This window comes from Abramis brama (genome assembly GCF_963993115.1).
Source record: "Abramis brama genome assembly, chromosome: 15".
NCBI lineage: Eukaryota > Metazoa > Chordata > Actinopteri > Cypriniformes > Leuciscidae > Abramis > Abramis brama.
Window position 1 is genome coordinate 21,659,439 of NC_139977.1, and position 17,979 is coordinate 21,677,417.

The 17,979-nt window shown below is 38.0% G+C and overlaps 1 protein-coding gene across 2 annotated transcripts in view; it reads right to left on the bottom strand.

Annotated features, from left to right (window-relative positions):
* tnksa (tankyrase, TRF1-interacting ankyrin-related ADP-ribose polymerase a) overlaps nt 1-17,979 on the bottom strand; it is a 110,389-nt gene that overhangs the window by 16,886 nt on the left and 75,524 nt on the right. For both annotated transcript variants that reach the window (XM_084136403.1, XM_084136402.1), the window contains 8 exons: nt 13,647-13,768; nt 13,233-13,324; nt 12,419-12,497; nt 7,216-7,387; nt 7,026-7,105; nt 5,608-5,753; nt 5,293-5,458; nt 4,543-4,762 (listed from right to left, as the gene is read on the bottom strand). In XM_084136403.1, the coding sequence (XP_083992529.1) occupies nt 4,543-4,762; nt 5,293-5,458; nt 5,608-5,753; nt 7,026-7,105; nt 7,216-7,387; nt 12,419-12,497; nt 13,233-13,324; nt 13,647-13,768 (1,077 nt within the window). The remainder of the gene's footprint in view (nt 1-4,542; nt 4,763-5,292; nt 5,459-5,607; nt 5,754-7,025; nt 7,106-7,215; nt 7,388-12,418; nt 12,498-13,232; nt 13,325-13,646; nt 13,769-17,979) is intronic.

Sequence of the window (17,979 nt, forward strand, 5' to 3'; positions counted from 1 at the left end):
TGTTCTCTAGGTAAGGGTCACAACCATCACATTAGTCACAGCCCACTGCACCCATGGAAATAGGGAATGTGTGCTAGCTAGAGTAAATTCATGTGTCTGTATCTCTGCCTAATGGTTAGGGCCGTAACCCACCTGCTGCTGGCCTGGCCTAGCAAGATAAGTGGACTGACCAGAGCGCTAACTCCATCTGTTCAGTGACATTTGCTGATCTGTGCTGTTCTGCACACAGTGTGAGTCCTGCTCTGAGTCACTGGAATGGCGTAGTTTTGTGCAAATGATGATCCTGAGCAGTGCTCTCCTACCTTGAACTCAGATCTGTTGTGGGTCAAGGTTTTTAGTCTGTACAAGTGTAGCAGGATTGTTTTCTCACACATGATCATTCCCACTATTATTTTTATTATTATTATTTTGTTAATTATGAACTGAATTATAATTGTATAATTGATTATATATAAGTGAATTGCCACATGCTTGTAAAAAATTCAGCTGCAATTGTATATTTTTATTAATTCAGTTGTGTGTATATATATACAGTGAGGAAAATAAGTATTTGAACACCCTGCTATTTTGCAAGTTCTCCCACTTGGAAATCATGGAGGGGTCTGAAATTGTCATCGTAGGCGCATGTCCACTGTGAGAGGCATAATCTAAAAAAAAAAAATCCAGAAATCACAATATATGATTTTTAACTATTTATTTGTATGATACAGCTGCAAATAAGTATTTGAACACCTGTCTATCAGCTAGAATTCTGACCCTCAAAGACCTGTTAGTCTGCCTTTAAAATGTCCACCTCCACTCCATTTATTATCCTAAATTAGATGCACCTGTTTGAGGTCGTTAGCTGCATAAAGACACCTGTCCACCCCATACAATCAGTAAGAATCCAACTACTTACATGGCCAAGACCAAAGAGCTGTCCAAAGACACTAGAGACAAAATTGTACACCTCCACAAGGCTGGAAAGGGCTACGGGGAAATTGCCAAGCAGCTTGGTGAAAAAAGGTCCACTGTTGGAGCAATCATTAGAAAATGGAAGAAGCTAAACATGACTGTCAATCTCCCTCGGACTGGGGCTCCATGCAAGATCTCACTTCGTGGGGTCTCAATGATCCTAAGAAAGGTGAGAAATCAGCCCAGAACTACACGGGAGGAGCTGGTCAATGACCTGAAAAGAGCTGGGACCACCGTTTCCAAGGTTACTGTTGGTAATACACTAAGACGTCATGGTTTGAAATCATGCATCGCACGGAAGGTTCCCCTGCTTAAACCAGCACATGTCAAGGCCCGTCTTAAGTTTGCCAATGACCATTTGGATGATCCAGAGGAGTCATGGGAGAAAGTCATGTGGTCAGATGAGACCAAAATAGAACTTTTTGGTCATAATTCCACTAAACGTGTTTGGAGGAAGAAGAATGATGAGTACCATCCCAAGAACACCATCCCTACTGTGAAGCATGGGGGTGGTAGCGTCATGCTTTGGGGGTGTTTTTCTGCACATGGGACAGGGCGACTGCACTGTATTAAGGAGAGGATGACCGGGGCCATGTATTGCGAGATTTTGGGGAACAACCTCCTTCCCTCAGTTAGAGCATTGAAGATGGGTCGAGGCTGGGTCTTCCAACATGACAATGACCCGAAGCACACAGCCAGGATAACCAAGGAGTGGCTCTGTAAGAAGCATATCAAGGTTCTGGCGTGGCCTAGCCAGTCTCCAGACCTAAACCCAATAGAGAATCTTTGGAGGGAGCTCAAACTCCGTGTTTCTCAGCGACAGCCCAGAAACCTGACTGATCTAGAGAAGATCTGTGTGGAGGAGTGGGCCAAAATCCCTCCTGCAGTGTGTGCAAACTTGGTGAAAAACTACAGGAAACGTTTGACCTCTGTAATTGCAAACAAAGGCTACTGTACCAAATATTAACATTGATTTTCTCAGGTGTTCAAATACTTATTTGCAGCTGTATCATACAAATAAAAAGTTAAAAAATCATACATTGTGATTTCTGGATTTTTTTTTTTTTAGATTATGTCTCTCACAGTGGACATGCACCTACGATGACAATTTCAGACCCCTCCATGATTTCTAAGTGTGAGAACTTGCAAAATAGCAGGGTGTTCAAATACTTATTTTCCTCACTGTATGTCTATACATACATACAGTGAGTGCAGAATTATTAGGCACGTTCATTTTCTGGTCATTTTTTTTTTCCAGGCACATTTTACCAGTTCCAAACCACATGAATCTTAACTACTATTAATTTTGTATTTAATCATAAATAAGTGATATTTAATTGTTCGTGAAGGCTGGAAATGAAAAACACATTATATTCAGGTGTGCATAATTATTAGGCACATTTTCTTTTACAGATAAAATAAGCCAAAGAAGAGTTTTAACTCAGACTGAAAAGTCAAAAATTATTAAATGCCCATGAGAAGGATGCAATACTAATGCAATACTAGAAATTGCAGTAAAGGCTTGACCATTGGACAGTGAAATGCTCATTGGGTCAGCAGGATCAGACAAAAACAGGTGAAGAAGGACCTTGAAGGACCAGCACCACATTCATCTTCCAGAATCTGGCAGTAAGTTTTGGGAGTTCATTTTCAGTCCATCTCCTACCCTGGGGCCGGTTGCACCAGCTGTGCGCAAGTTATAACTTAGCCTAGTTTTGACGTAAATGGACACTAAGTTACGATTTACGCACTTCTAAATATTTTTGCGTTGCACCATTAAACTTAGTTGAAGCGTAACTCTACGTATAAACTAAATATTTACGGCAGCCTCCGATCAGGAGTAACGGATGGAATAAAATATCAGACAGACTGAACTGCATCAATAAGCTCTTCTTTTACCTGACAGACTCAATTCTTTAGACATATATGATAATGCTGACATTTACACTCGCTTACATTTTAAGAGAGAACATTATGTGAAAAGATTACCTTGATAGCGGCTCTTTAACACGAACCCGTCCTAAACAGCGCGCCACCGTGCGCATCGGTCCATGTTGTGCATGTCAAATATCAGTCATAATCAATAAACGTAATTTCTTGTGTTTTTTGTATCAGTATTTATTTATTGATCATTATAAATACAGTTTCTGAATGTTATTTACATATAAAAACACTTTTGCTATTCATGATCAAGTATCATATTTAATGGAATTTAATGTCTTATTTTTACCGCTAGTAACGTGAGGCAAAAGAATGAAGGATAAACTGAAATTCACGGCATTTCAACACAACTTCTGCTCACGTATTTGAAGGCTGCTATTGGATCATCGAGGCTAAACGTCATATTATGCGACTACGCATTACTTTACGGAGAGCTTACGACCTACTAGCTACGTTCTGCCTTACAAACAAATGGTGCAACGGAATAAAGTACTGAGTTAGTTACAAACTAGCTAGTAGTTACTAAGCCTCTAGTGTGGACTTTATGTTCCAATTTAAGAAAGAACTTACGAACGGCTGGTGCAACCCTACCCAGAAGTCCGTTTTGCAGAGATGGACTAAAAATGAACTCCCAAAACTTACTGCCAGATTCTGGAAGATGAATTCTTCAAATAGTGGTACAAGAGGATGTGGTGCTGGTCCTTCAAGAGTCACTCTCAATCTGTCTGTCTATAAAGCCTATAAAAAAAAAAAGTCTGGAGTCACTTCTGGAGACTCCAGGTAGGTTGCAGTTCTGGAAACTGGTGGTGCTGGAGACTAAAGGGTTCCTGATGGTTTCACACTTAATTCTTCACCTTCATTCTTAATTCTTTTGCAGTTAGCCCTGCTGACCCAGTGAGCATTTCACTGTCCAATGGTCAAGCCTTAACTGCAATTTCTAGTATTGCATTAGTATTGCATCCTTCTCATGGGCATTTAATAATTTTTGACTTTTCAGTCTGAGTTAAATCTCTTTTTTGGCTTATTTTATCTGAAAAAGAAAAATTGCCTAATAGTTATGCACACCTGAATATAAGGTGTTTTTCATTTCCAGTCTTCACGAACAATTATATATCACTTATTAATGATTAAATACAAAATAAATAGTAGTTAAGATTAATGGGGGTTGAAAATTGGTCAAATATGATCAGAAAATGAACGTGCCTAATAATTAAGCACGCACTGTATATATAAGGAAGGCTCACATAAAGAGATTATTCTGAATAAGACTTTATCAGGGACACAAGCCATACAGAGAATATTGTTGTGCATGTAAATGTCGGTGACGGTACGAACAGTGTGGAAGCCTTAGACAGATTTAATATTTGGCAAGGAAGCTTTTGAATCCCCGCCTGGAAGCCAAGCTTACACAGTGCTCAGAAAGGGATGAGAGCCAAGATTTAATTCAACATGTCCCCTTATTCTTTTTTGCTTCTGGGTTTCCTTGCCTCGCCTCGCCTCTGGGGTGGGATGATATCTCACACACTGCTTCAAAGCTTTTGTAGAGATGCAATTCTCTGGATGATGGTACCATTTGAAAGAGAGAAGTGTTCTCGTTTCTGTGTTGAAAGCGACAGCTCAGAAGGAAGCAGAAAGATTTTTCATTACCTGCCAGGTGCAGCGGAGTCGAGTTGCGTCCCTGTGTGTCTCTGCAGTTGATGTTCTCCAAGCTGCACAGTTTCTGGACCCGGGCCAGGCAGCCTTTCTTGGCGGCATCCAAAAGCGCTGCATCTCCTCTCAGCAAGTCCTGGATATCCGTGTCTCCCTCCTTCACCATGTCCAATGGAGTGTTTCCATCCCGATTCTTCTTGGTGGGGTCTGCTCCATGCTGAAGGAGATAAGGACATTGAGTACAAATACACACAGAAGCCCAAAAGCTGACAGCACAGTTTAAAAACCTCATCTTTCAGAGTTCAATCATTCAAACCACATCTTATTTTCAGAGGACGTGACATTTTTACAAAGTACACCTCTAAATTCATTTTACAACTTCCCTTAGAGATTTAGATTCAGTGAATGTGAAATGTGAATTTCTTTCCTGCAGCTTCAACCTCAGCAGTTCCACTCTAGGAAACAGTGACACGTTTGTTTGAAGGCTAATGTGCATATTCCTTACAGCTCTGAAGCTGAACCTCTCTGCGACAGTAACCTGAGACGCGATGAAAGCAGACAGCATTAAAACCGACGTCTGGCAAACACCAATTATTCTGAAGCCCCTGCAGCGGTTCAAACTGCATTTAAAAACTTTAGAGAGATAAAAAACATTAACAACTCCAGGCTGTCAGACGTCTAGAGAAAGAGATATCACTGAAGAGATGAGGTCAGTGCTTGAGCCAGCAGGAGTAGTGATGACAGTACCTTCAGAAGCAGTTTGCAGATCTCGTATTTGCCCTTGGCCGCGGCCTCGTGCAGCGGGGTGAACTTCCACAGGTCTGCCACGTTGACCGACGCTCCGTGTCTGACCAGCAGCTCTGCCACTTCGTAATGGCCGTACGAGCAGGCATTATGCAGCGGCACCAAACCTCTGCCAGCAGACAGGGAAGTTGAGAGATAAATAGTGACAAGAAGATTATAGCTTATCTCCTAGTGCTGCTAACTCATGCACTGACTGTTAATGAAGTTCATTCCACAACTGAGGGAGAGTTTCAGATGAAGAACTGCAGGAAGTCTCACCCTTTGTCTTTGGCGTGGACATCAGCGCCGTGGTGCAGAAGGTACTCGACCACGGCCACGCGATTGTAGCCAGCGGCAAAGTGGAGCGGTGTGGAGTGACGACCTTCCAGGTCTCGACAGTTCACATTCTGAGGGGAGCAAAGTTGCTACACAAGCCGAAACAAACAGCATTAATCTGAATGCAAATTTTTATATTGCAAATACAGAACTTTACTTTAGTGATGAGCGGTTAAACGCATTAATTTCATTTGATCTGCTTTTATAGGGTAGCAGGCCAGAATTATGGCAAGCGTCAGTAGAGATTCTGATTAATTGCCTGACAAAAGTCTAATTGGTGCTCTGATCTAATTACTTTACACATAATGAGGCTTTCAGATAATGAGGATCTGATTGCATCAAAGGCATCCATCCATACAGACATTTTTATCATCTCTTTCTAAATCACTATCTTCAGGCTTACATTAGCAATCAAAAGTTTGAGGTTAGGAAGCTTTTGATCAAAAGACTTATGCTTAAATTATTGAAATTAGTTTTGAAGACGAATATAAATTGTACTTACATTAACAATTATTTATCATTTTAATAACTTTTATTTTAATTAATAACAATTTGGCAATATTAGTAATATATTAATATACATACCACCATTCAAGTTTGGGATTGATAAAAAAAAATATATATATATTTTTAAAGAAGTCTCTAATTTATTTGAACAAACTGTAAAAACAGTAATACTGTGAAATATTATTATGATAATACTTAATGCATCCTTACTGAATAAAATAATTTTCTTTCCAAAAAAATCTGTGAAAGTTAGTGTATAGAAAAAAAGTCTAAACTGTAGACAGAAGTGTATGTAACAAGATGCTGTGTTTGTGCGTATGCTGGCTCAGCGTTTTCTCTCTACCATACACACACATACACAGACACAGTCGAAGGTGAGGTCTTCTTACATCTACCCTGTACAAGGTCATGAGTACAGAACAAAATACATTTAAGAGCTGCAAGCTGTGTCCTTGAAATGTTTAATTGTCTGGGATAAAGAAACTAAACCCATTCAGGGTTTTATTACAGACAAAAGTCTATAAAAAAAATTCAATATCCATAACTGCATATGTATTTCCATCCCCATCTAACCTGGGGCTGTTTTGTAGGACTATATTAATGAAAACCATTGTAAAGGTTATTACAAAGTATCTCAAACAAATGATCAAAGTTTTTCACTACAAAAAGCAAAAATGACAGCTCAAATTTCTCTTTCTAGAGAGTTCTATCCCATAAAGTTTCATGTTATATCTTGGTTCAACCAGATTTTAAGGATCCCCCACCTCCAAACCCCTTTTTAACCCTTGACTCTTAGACAACTAGTCGACCATCCGGCCTATTTGTATTTGAAACCAAATTAAGGCATCTCTCACCTTCACAGTGTCCAAGTCTCCTGCTTTTGCTGCTTCTAAGAGTCTATAATCCACATCTGAGTTCCTCACTGGAATGTTTTCTAACAGACACAAGCATAAATTAACGTGAATTTCCATAACTGTAAATTCATTAGGATACAGAACATCAAAGCCCAAATAAACAATCCCAAACCCCAGATTCAGACTGTACCGTTCAGGATCTGCTGTACAGCTTCATTGCCCATCTGTGCAGCTGTAAAGCCCTGCAGAGAGACGATGGTGGGGTCAGCTCCATAACTCAACAGCATCCTACACGTCTGCAAGTGTCCAGCCAGAGCCGCCCGGTGCAACGCCGTCTGACCCAGAGTGTCGACAGCATTCATCTATAAACAAACACCAAAAAAGATGGAAAGGAAGTGAGCAGCCTGGAATCTCCCTGATCAGTGAAGTGCACATCTGAATGCAGCCCACAAAGCAAGAATGAGCTGTAAGCAAACTTGGCCTCTTTTGAAATGAACACAAATATGAATTAATCAGACAAGCCCCTGGGAAACTTCTATGCTCCTTCAAAGCCTATCAACACTGAACACTGAAGAAAGAAAGGGACCTACTGCACAATTGTGTGTGTGTGCGGTTTAGCATATGGCACAATTACAGTTCATTATTCTGTCTCAAACTTGTTATTTTTTAAAACTCTAACTCTCAGCAAAATCACTCTTTACTAGAAGTGCAAATCGTACATGACGCAGTCCTCTACATCAAACACACACTGGCTTTGTTCAAACTGCAAATGATTTGTTTATAAAATAAATGTTTGAACAATAGTAATGCATAAGGCTAATTTTGAGATAAAACAGAAAATGAAATATCATTGGGAATGCTTACATCAGAGTGTGTTGAAATGTAAAAAAAAAAAAAAGAAAAAAAAGTATATATATATATGTGTGTGTGTGTGTGTGTGTGTGTGTGTGTGTGTGTGTGTGTGTATATTTATATGCATCACTTGCATGACTTTATAATATACCCTTGCATTTTTTCCTCTACAAATCAAACATAATTTCAAATCTCATTTACATCAGTTAAAAGTTCTGGTTTCTGTTAATATTTTTTGCCCAAATTTGCTCTTTCCATCAAAAAAGGCGAATTATTGCATTTTTGGACGAAAATGTTCCACGGCAAATTGTTGGTGCATTACTACTATACATACCATTACATATAGAGTTGCAAATGATATATACATAAAGGAAATTGGTAAAACATTATAGTAAGGTTCCATTAGTTAAGGTTAGTTAATGCATTAACTAATATTAACTAACAATGTGCAATCAATCTGATTCAGTACTACTTAATCTCTGTTAACAAGATGTTATTCATTGTCTGTTTATGTTAGTCCAGGTTCATTAACTAATGTTAACAGATACAACGTTTGATTTTAATCACACAAAAGTAAATTATGAGATTAACATTAACTGAGATTGATAAATGCTTTAGAAATATTGTTCATTGTTAGTTATGTAGTTACCTTATTGTGAAGTGTGACCAAAATATTAAATCCAATATGAATGACAAACACAAAAACTTCAAATGTTTCATACCACATTCACTACCGTTAAAAAATTTGGGGTCAGTAAGATTTTACATTAATACTACTAGCATTAATAAATGCATAAAATTTTAAAAAAGTGACCATTTCAAATAAATGCTGTTATTTTCCACTAAAATATTAAGCAGTACTATGATTTCTGAAGTAATGATGCTGAAAATTCAGCTTTGCCATCACAGGAATAAAACACATTTTAAAATATGTTAAAGGGGTGGTTGATTATGATTTCACTTTTTTAACTTTAGTTAGAGTGTAATGTTGCTGTTTGAGCATAAACAACATCTGCAAAGTTACAATGCTCAAAGTTCAAAGCAAAAGGAGATCTTTTCTTTTAAAGAAATTAAAGGACTACAACAAACGGCTGGTAGGGACTACAAGACATTCCTCCCGGGTTAGTGACATAAATAACCCTAAAATTTACATAAACCCCACCTCAGAACGTGATTATAGACTATCATGACATAATATGCTAATCAATTACACATAAGCTACATAAATTCATCAACTAAACATTCAGAAATGTTGTCTACATGTCACGTCTTCTTGAGTCTCTCCATCTTTGTCTGACTCCGGTTTGAACATAAAAGGCTAAAAGTTTTTGAAATTTTCAGGACACAAACTGTTGAGCTCCGCCCTCTGTGCGGGGAGCAGCAGCTCATTTGCATTTAAAGGGACAGACACAAAAACTGTGTGTTTTGCTCACCCTCAAAAAGTGACAATTTTAACATGATCTATAAAAATATCTGTGGGGTATTTTGAGCTAAAATTTCACACACACACTCTAGTGGCATCAGAGACTTATTTTACATCTTGTGAAAAGGGCATTATACCACCCCTTTAAAAAAGAAAAAAGTATTCTTGATCAAATAAAAACAGCCTTGGTGATCATAAGAGACTTTATTGAAATTTTCCCCAAACTGTGGAATAGTAGTCTACAAAGGAGGTCTGTGAATTTCAGGCTGTCCAGACCTACAAACTACTGAACAGATTTCAGTATATGCCAAAACATACTTTCCTGCCTGTTTGAACAAAGCCATAATATCAATATAGATCTTCAGCTAATAAGCAGCTTCCATCGTCAGCTGATTTTCTCAGTAACTGTGTACTTTAGACAGCTTTATTCTTCATGCTTCCTGCTCTTCTTATTAACACAATGCTTCTGCACCATCTGTTTACTGGTTCACACATGGTCTGTAAACACACACTTGCTACACACTCGCCTCTCTCCTTTGAACCTCCAGCCTGACTAATTATCCAGTCCATTAATGTCACTTAAGTCTGGCCGCTGAAGTTTGGCAGCGAGCTGGGTCGCAACACCAGTTAACGATCGAATGCGTTTCCGAGGGCTCGTATTCAAACAGATGGACGCTGGTGATTGAATGATGGAATTCGGGTTGTGGCGGGTCAGCCTCCGTTTATTTATCATGCAAGAGAGCTGGGATGCGAGTGGAAGGGAGGCTTTGAAAATCAAGCTGCTCCAGGCAGCATAAAAGAGCCACACAGCATCAATGAAGAGGACCTCCCGATAATACAACCTTGCGTGAAAGTAGGACACGCAAGTTTGATGAGCAGGGAGCCCCTTTAGATACACTCTCGGTTCGAACAAAGAAGGCAGACTGTGGATGAGATTATTTACAGGAGTATCGGCTCCCCTGGTCTCTCCGCTGAAGAATAGCTGATCAGCCCTGATGCTCTCAGCCAAGGCAGTAGCTGAATGCCTGATCAGTTAGTCGATGCTTATCTGATTTGGCTCTCTGAAAGAGCTCCATTGATTTGGAAGTCTTTTACCCCTCTCTGCTCTGGAGAGGTAATGACATGAATGATGTAGCTCGTAAACGTCCTCCAGTTTCTCTGACACAGTCCAGCAGTGAGACCGAGGCAGCAGGCTGTTTACCTATTTAGGTTTGGCACTATCTTTTCATGTGCAAGATTTAACTTTTTAAAAGAATTACAATGGCAGAACTGGCCCACCACAGTGTTTAAAACACACAGGATGAAAAACTTACAATGAGATTTAAGTTCTACACAGCATGTTTTTGCATCCAACAAAATGGTAGCGATGGCAATAAAATTGCAATTTATATATATGGAATGTGTACTACTATAGAAAAGTCTATTATGCTCAAAGAAGCTGCATTCATTTGATAAATACAGAAAAAACAGTAGCAGTGGGAAATATTATTACATTTAAAAATAAATGTTTTATAATAATTTTAAAATGTCATTTATTCCTGTGGTGGCAAAGCTGATTTTTCAGATACTTTCAGTGTTACATGATACTTCAGAAATCATTCTAATATACTGGTTTGGTGCTTAAGAATTATTTCTTATTATTAGTTGAAAACAGTTGTGCTGCTTCCTATTTTCGTGGAAACCTTGATGCTATTTTCTCAGGATTCTTTAATGAATAGAAAGTTCAAAAGAACAGCATTTACTTGAGACATAAATGTCTATACTCTCACTTTTGATTTATTTAATGCATCCTTGCTGCTTTTTTTATTTTTAATCATACTGACCCCAAACTTTTTAACGGTAATGAATATTTAGAATACTTTTACTTTCCTCAGCAGCCTGTTCAGCATTCATTTCAGAACAACAAATCAAACACAGAATTGTTTTAGGCAACAAAATTCTAGATAGCTTATAACTTCATGTTCTCAAATTCATTTAATCTATCTAATCCATAGTTTGGATAGTTTAGTTTGTCTGCGAGGAATGTAAATGTGCCAGGCCTACGGAAAAAATGTAAAAGGCGCTCCACGCAGAGAAGCGGCATATTATAAATAATGGGAAACCATAAATCATGCTACTGAATTTTGTTGTTCATTTTTGTGCACAGCTGACAAAACTAAATGAACCAATTACCAATTTGCTCTGATGCGTAAATTGAGTAATTTATGCATTTTGAAGCAGTTTCATCTGCTTTGGTGGAAGAATACAAATGTAACAAAAAACTGAAAATAACTTCATAAAATATAAGTGATTCCAATATTAAAGATAATAAACAAACAAACTAGTTCTGAATCAGAAATAGTTCTTGATTTCCAACACTAAGGATCAGATTTCAAATAATAGATCAATCTGTTAAAGTCTCTTTGTAAACAAAGTGATGAATGTTTGGCAGTTAATTAGGAAGATGTTAGCATATAAACACTTCCATACTGATGATGAGCACTTCCATCTCAAAGCCAATTATCTCATCCACTGATAAGCAGACAAATTACTCTGACACAAAAAAAAGAAGTGCAATGCTAGCAAAGATCATTCTTCATTCTTCACCTCATGCAGCAAGAACGTGATGACTCAACTGCACACAAAGGTGGAAGTGACAAAAACGCTGCTCCACTGAACTGATTTTTCCTCGGGCTGAGAACAGACACAAAAAACGTGCTGTGGTTCTGTAGAGGGGCCATATTCTAAACTTTTATACTGTTTTTTCCCCCATAAGGTCCTCTAACAATGTCAGTAAAGGGGTCTTGCACCAAAAACAGTCCACGTAGTTATAAATGACAAATTTCCTCCCTCTCTCTGACCTGAGCTCCAGTTAGATGGAAAGAGTTTTTCCCCCACAAAAAAAAATCTTCTTTCTCCCCACAAAAAAATAACAGCATACAGATTTGCAACAACATGAGCGTGAATAAATCTTGGAAATTTTTTGGTGAACTATCCCTTTAAGGCAGACTGTGAGCCGTGAGAGGTGGATGGTGAGGTGTCAGGTGTGTAAATGTGTGTATATGTGTGTCTCAGCTCTGTAGGCACTCGAGAGCACATGTAGGGATGTGGCGCTGCTGATGCAGGACCAGCTGTGTACCTTCGCCCCGTGTTTCTGCAGGACCTCCATGATGTCGTTGTGCGCCCGTTCTGCTGCCACATGGAGAGGCGTCATGAAGCTGCACAGGAGAGGAGGAGAAGATAATGGAAACAAAAGGGGCTTTCACACCAGAGGAACCTTTTTATAGTTCCTAGAACTATTGGCGGAAGTACTCGCATTTTGGCGTGTTCGCACCGTAGGAACTAGGAATGATTTTAGCTCTATGAACTCCTTTTGGGGGAACTAAATTAGCTCCTACTTCAGAGTAGGGTTTAAACCAGCGCTTTAGGAACTACCAGTGACGTAAGTGTACGCTGACTGGCCGAAGGAAAGCGAAACATTCCTTTGTTTCGGCACCCGCCATTTTTTTAAAAAGCTGTGTACACAGCCTATATATCTACTCCACAAACTAACTCTGCGAACATGGAAAACAGTGATAGATGGACCTCTCAACATTTACACTAAGCAGAAATCTAACGCAACTTTGGAGCAAGCAAAACATGATTATGTACTTCTGCTCAGCTAGCGACATTAGGCATCAACCACACAGAAAACGCAAATACTTTTTCATATGCTGTCTACTTTCTTTGTATAACAGTTCTATCTAATAACGTATTAGACAGGACTGTGACAGATAATAAACTAATGGAGAATAGGCGCTGTGTGCTCAGGCTCTAGCGGATCCGCCCTGGTGGCTAGATCCTAGAACTAAGTTCCTAGAACTACCCGGTGCGAAAGCCCCTAAACAGAGAAGATCATGAGAAAGACAGACATTAGCATCAGTCTTCAACACATGACAGGCACATTCACTCACTCTTTGTTCTTCTCATTGGCATTGGCTCCTTTCCGTAGCAGCAGTTCAGTGACCTGTTTTCGTTTCGGGTGAGGGGAAGCGACCGTACAGTGCTGAAACACAGAATAGAGGCTTTGTAAGTTTCACAGAAGTCTTTTTGGTAACGTTTATGGGGCTATTTGTCTTTTTTAATCTTGGACACCATTTTGGTAACCATTCACTTTTATTGTATGAAGCAGAGCCGTGAAAATCCTGCCTGAATAGGTTCTCTAGTGGTTTAAGGAACAAAAAAGCAAATCATATAAATTTGGAAAGACATGAAGGTGAGTAAATGATGACAGGAGTTTCATTTTTGGGTGACCTATCTCTTTAACATCTGCTTTCAACCTGATTTCTCAGCTGGAGAGATTCAAAAGTGAATGAGGAAGGGCTCACCAGTGCCGTCTCGTGCGTCTGTGGGTGCTTGAAGTTGATGATCTCCAAAGCTAGAGTCTTCTTCACCTTGGTCATGTCTGCTTCTCGTGCCGCCTGAAGAAGAGAGTGGCCCTTAAACTCGTCTGCACCAGAGGAAAAGAGAAAATGTAGAGAAATGATGCAACACGCTCTGACAGAAGCCGGTGGTAGACATAATTCATCAAGACAAAGCGTGAAAAAAAAGTAATTGAAGCTTCACAGCTACAATGCAATCTGGCTTTACGGCAGCAAAAATATAAGTTAGGGTTTCTAAAATGTATGACTGAATCTTGACCTGATCGAATTAATTTTGTGCATTCAATTTGTTATGCTTCTGCTCATAAGAACTGCAAAGACGGAACATTATTCCACCTACAAAAGTGCTGTTTTACAGATTATGAGCACAGCTGGGATTCGGCCACAGGTAATCACAGCTGAGCTGATATTTAGCGAAACATTGCAATAGCAACATTTAAATTACCTTTGTCATCATTTGCAACAGTTAATCTTAAATTAATATCCATTTTCATAGTTTGTAAACATCACCTTTTTCACCTCTTCTGAGTTTGCAGGTCTGATTATAACATTATGTACATATTGTTGTTGGGGGGTCTGGGAGAATTGTTTTGTGATTTTAACATGTAAATGAAGTATTCTGGTACACTCTAACAAGAAAATAAAGGGAAAAGACAATATTTGCTTCAAGTAAAAAAATTTTTTTTTTAAATAAAAAAAATCACAATTGGATTCGATTTCGATTCACAAGCTTGCGATTCGATTCACTTCAAAATTTTATATTTATTCATTTGGGGCCTATCAGGTACAGTACATGGTTAACTTCCTAAAAGAAAAAATATCTCTCAACTAATGCTGTAAACTATACAGGGAACTCAAGTTGGTACATCATTATAATATTAAAGTCCCCCTTTAGTCAGTAATTGTATTCCTTAAAACTCATCTTTGATCTCCAAAATGGCATATTCAATTTTTTTCCAGCAAACATTTTTTATTCATGCCTTAAAATAGCTTGAACTGTAACTTCATTTAGTATTTGCGGATCCATGAATATGCAAATAAGCCCCGCCTCAACTCACTCAAACAGGCTCATTTACAAGTCGATGTATCAGAATGGTAATGTGTCTTATGCATCGCTCTCTAAAACGTCGGACACATTACGGTAATTGATATGATTAGCCTTTGGCTAAACTATGTTATCAAACAGCTAATAATGTGTTGCTAATGTTACATGAACCACGTTCCTGTTCGCCATCTCAGAGTCACACAGCTGCCTTCAAAAAATCAGCATCCTTAGAAACACTTTGAACAACTTAGAACGTCAGTGGAGAAAGGTATATAGTTCATCATAATCGTAATATACATCATATACATAATTCACCCGCTATATTGCTAAATGTACCTGATTTTTTAAAACGCATTTATTCAAACATACATTAATTTAAGAACAGATAAAAATGCAATAAATATGCAATATACTGCATATATTTAGCAAAACGCTCCTCTCTAAGTTCATTTTCTAGCTGACTAATGAGTTTTTGAACATTGAATGGCTTTTCTGAGGTAAATGAGACATTATATGACATTCTTTGCAAGCTGTTTTATTGACGCCTTTCCACGGTTGAAACACTGCTTGAACAATTACATGTGACATTATACAGATTTTGGCAAATTGTACTATACCTTTTAACATCCTAAAATACTCACAGCACAGGCTCAAACTCAACATAAATTCGACAAAGGAAAATCTTTACACAGCAAATTGTGTAAAGTTTCAGTCAGAACTACATCACTCCACCCCACACTGGGAGAAGACAGATGGAGAATTCACAGGCAAAATAAACAACAACGTCGCCTGCCAACCTCATCAGCACACTGCATCTCAGCCTCTACTGCGCTTGAATAATGCAGAATGAGACTATTGGAGGTTTAAAGGCGTCTTTCTCAAAACCTTGATGCGTCTGTCTCAATGCCAGCGAGAATGTGGCAGAAACAAAGAGGCAGAAAAAAGTTGTGTCTAGCTCACTTACACTTGTAAGGGAAAAGTGCGATGAGTTTTTTGGGATCTGATGCCACTTATGCAGAGCAACGGTGAAAGATCCCGGTCTGTTGTCTTCACTTCACGCTTAAGCAATAAGGAACAAGGTTGTTTTGTAAAAGCTGTAAGTAGAACTGGATTCTGGATAAATTGAGAATCACGATTTTTTTGTTTCACATAGGTGTTACGATTCTGAACAGACAATTAAACAAAATGGCATATAATTTACTAGAAGTTCTGACAAAATGTTAACTGCTTCAGTCTATTTAAAGATGTTTAATTAATTTGAAAGAATTTCTTCTTTTTGGAATTTTCAATGGGTTTGAATGAATGATTCAACGACTCACTCATAAATACTTCACTTGTTTTATTACTGGATGAATTAGCATTTTTTGAACGAATCTCTTTAATTAATGATTCAATAACAAATACATATTGTTAACAGTCACTTGTCGCATCCTAGTGGCGTAAAGATGTAATCCATTATAATTGTTATTTAACGCCCCAAGTTAATTTCAAAAGGTGATTTACTCTATTTTGATCGCTACCGTAGACATCAGTGTTTATATCTGAACTACAGTAGTCAACATTTGAAATGGATCAAAACCTTTCATCAAAGTTTTACATGAATTTTGAACAATACCCGTTCTTGTCTTAGGACAACTTTGATTAACTTTTTTGATCCACTTCAAATGCTGACTACTGTATACATTTTTATCCCAGTACTTAATATTTGTAGCACAGAAATTTCGATACTGTGTGGTTGAAAACAATGTTTGCGAAGCTGCCTCATACATATACGTGACAACTGCTCTCTCTGGGTAAACAGTGGCGCCAACGCAGATTAGTACGGAATGTTCTGGTGTGATTTTGTCAAATGTTTAATGGGCTACGTGCACAAGCGTCGCGATGAACTTCCGCTATTGTCAGAAGTTGGCATATCAGTTTCCGGTTTACGACTGTCTTCATCGGCATCCGCTATAAACAAACAAGATGAGTGCTGCTGTTGTACGAAATAAAGAGATACTATGTGCGTGACACATCTGAGTTTCTAAGAACTGTAGGTGGATCTAACGGCCATTTCACACATACTCCGTGTGCAGTGTGTGTGCGGTGCAGGAGCAGCACGCGCTATAGTGCTTCACATAGGCCTATGATGCGTTGCAGTGAATAACTGATTCACGGCTGTACCACAAACACTTACTATTTTTATTTAAAATCCAGAAGTTACGCTGCAACTTTTATTTTAAAAAAAAAGTTTTGTAAGCATTGCGATTCTCTTTGTACACACTCTTTAATGGACGCATGCACGTTTAAACACAATTTAAACAACATAGGGCTATTATTCCATGCATTACTTAGGTATGTGACAAAAAAAAAATCAATACTAGAAAATTCATATATAATTATAACCATATGATAGATAATAAAAATACTTTTAAAATGGTTTTAAATGATTAAAATCGGATAATTATTAAGATAGTTATGGAATTCGGAAATTGGGGGTCATTTGTGTACCTAATTAAAACAATAAAACAATGAAAAACTGTGACCTCTTCTGCTTGACCAAACACTTCAAAATATCATAACTTCCTCATTCCTTGGTCTATTTGCATAATTCAAACACCACTGTGTAGGTAATTAAAAGCCCAAAAAGATTAAGATGACCTCTTTTTAAAAGGTATATACACATTTTATTATTTCTAATTAACCACTAATTAATGAAACCGAGAGCATCAATCCACGCATATCTTTTCATATGAAATCAAAATCCTCTCAAATAAAAGCTATATTCACATATTTATTGTATTAAACAGACAATTGGCATTGCCACATGCATTTCAATGATTACTTATATTAAGTTGCTCAAGCAAGTGGTCAAATATTTAACTGTAAGAACAGCCGACTCTTATGCCTTTTCTTTTCCATTTAAATTATAATAAAATAAATCTTGCATGTCACAGAACTTTTTTTCCACCTCCACGAATGAGACGAGTGTTGTTGTTCATTATGTCGCCTTGTTTAAGTAAACTGTAGTTTACCTTGCTTTACCCTGGTCTTCTAAAAGTAAAAAGATGACTGTGAAAAATAGTAGTAGGCCTATATAATTAAATGCATTTATGGTGAGATTACTACATTTTATTTAATTAAACGCATTCATAGTGAAATTACTACATTTTCAGGTCAATCTTTGTTCATTTTGACCACGAAACATGCGCTGTCACTTTAATTCAGCGTTTGCAGCACAGCAAAAATAGACTC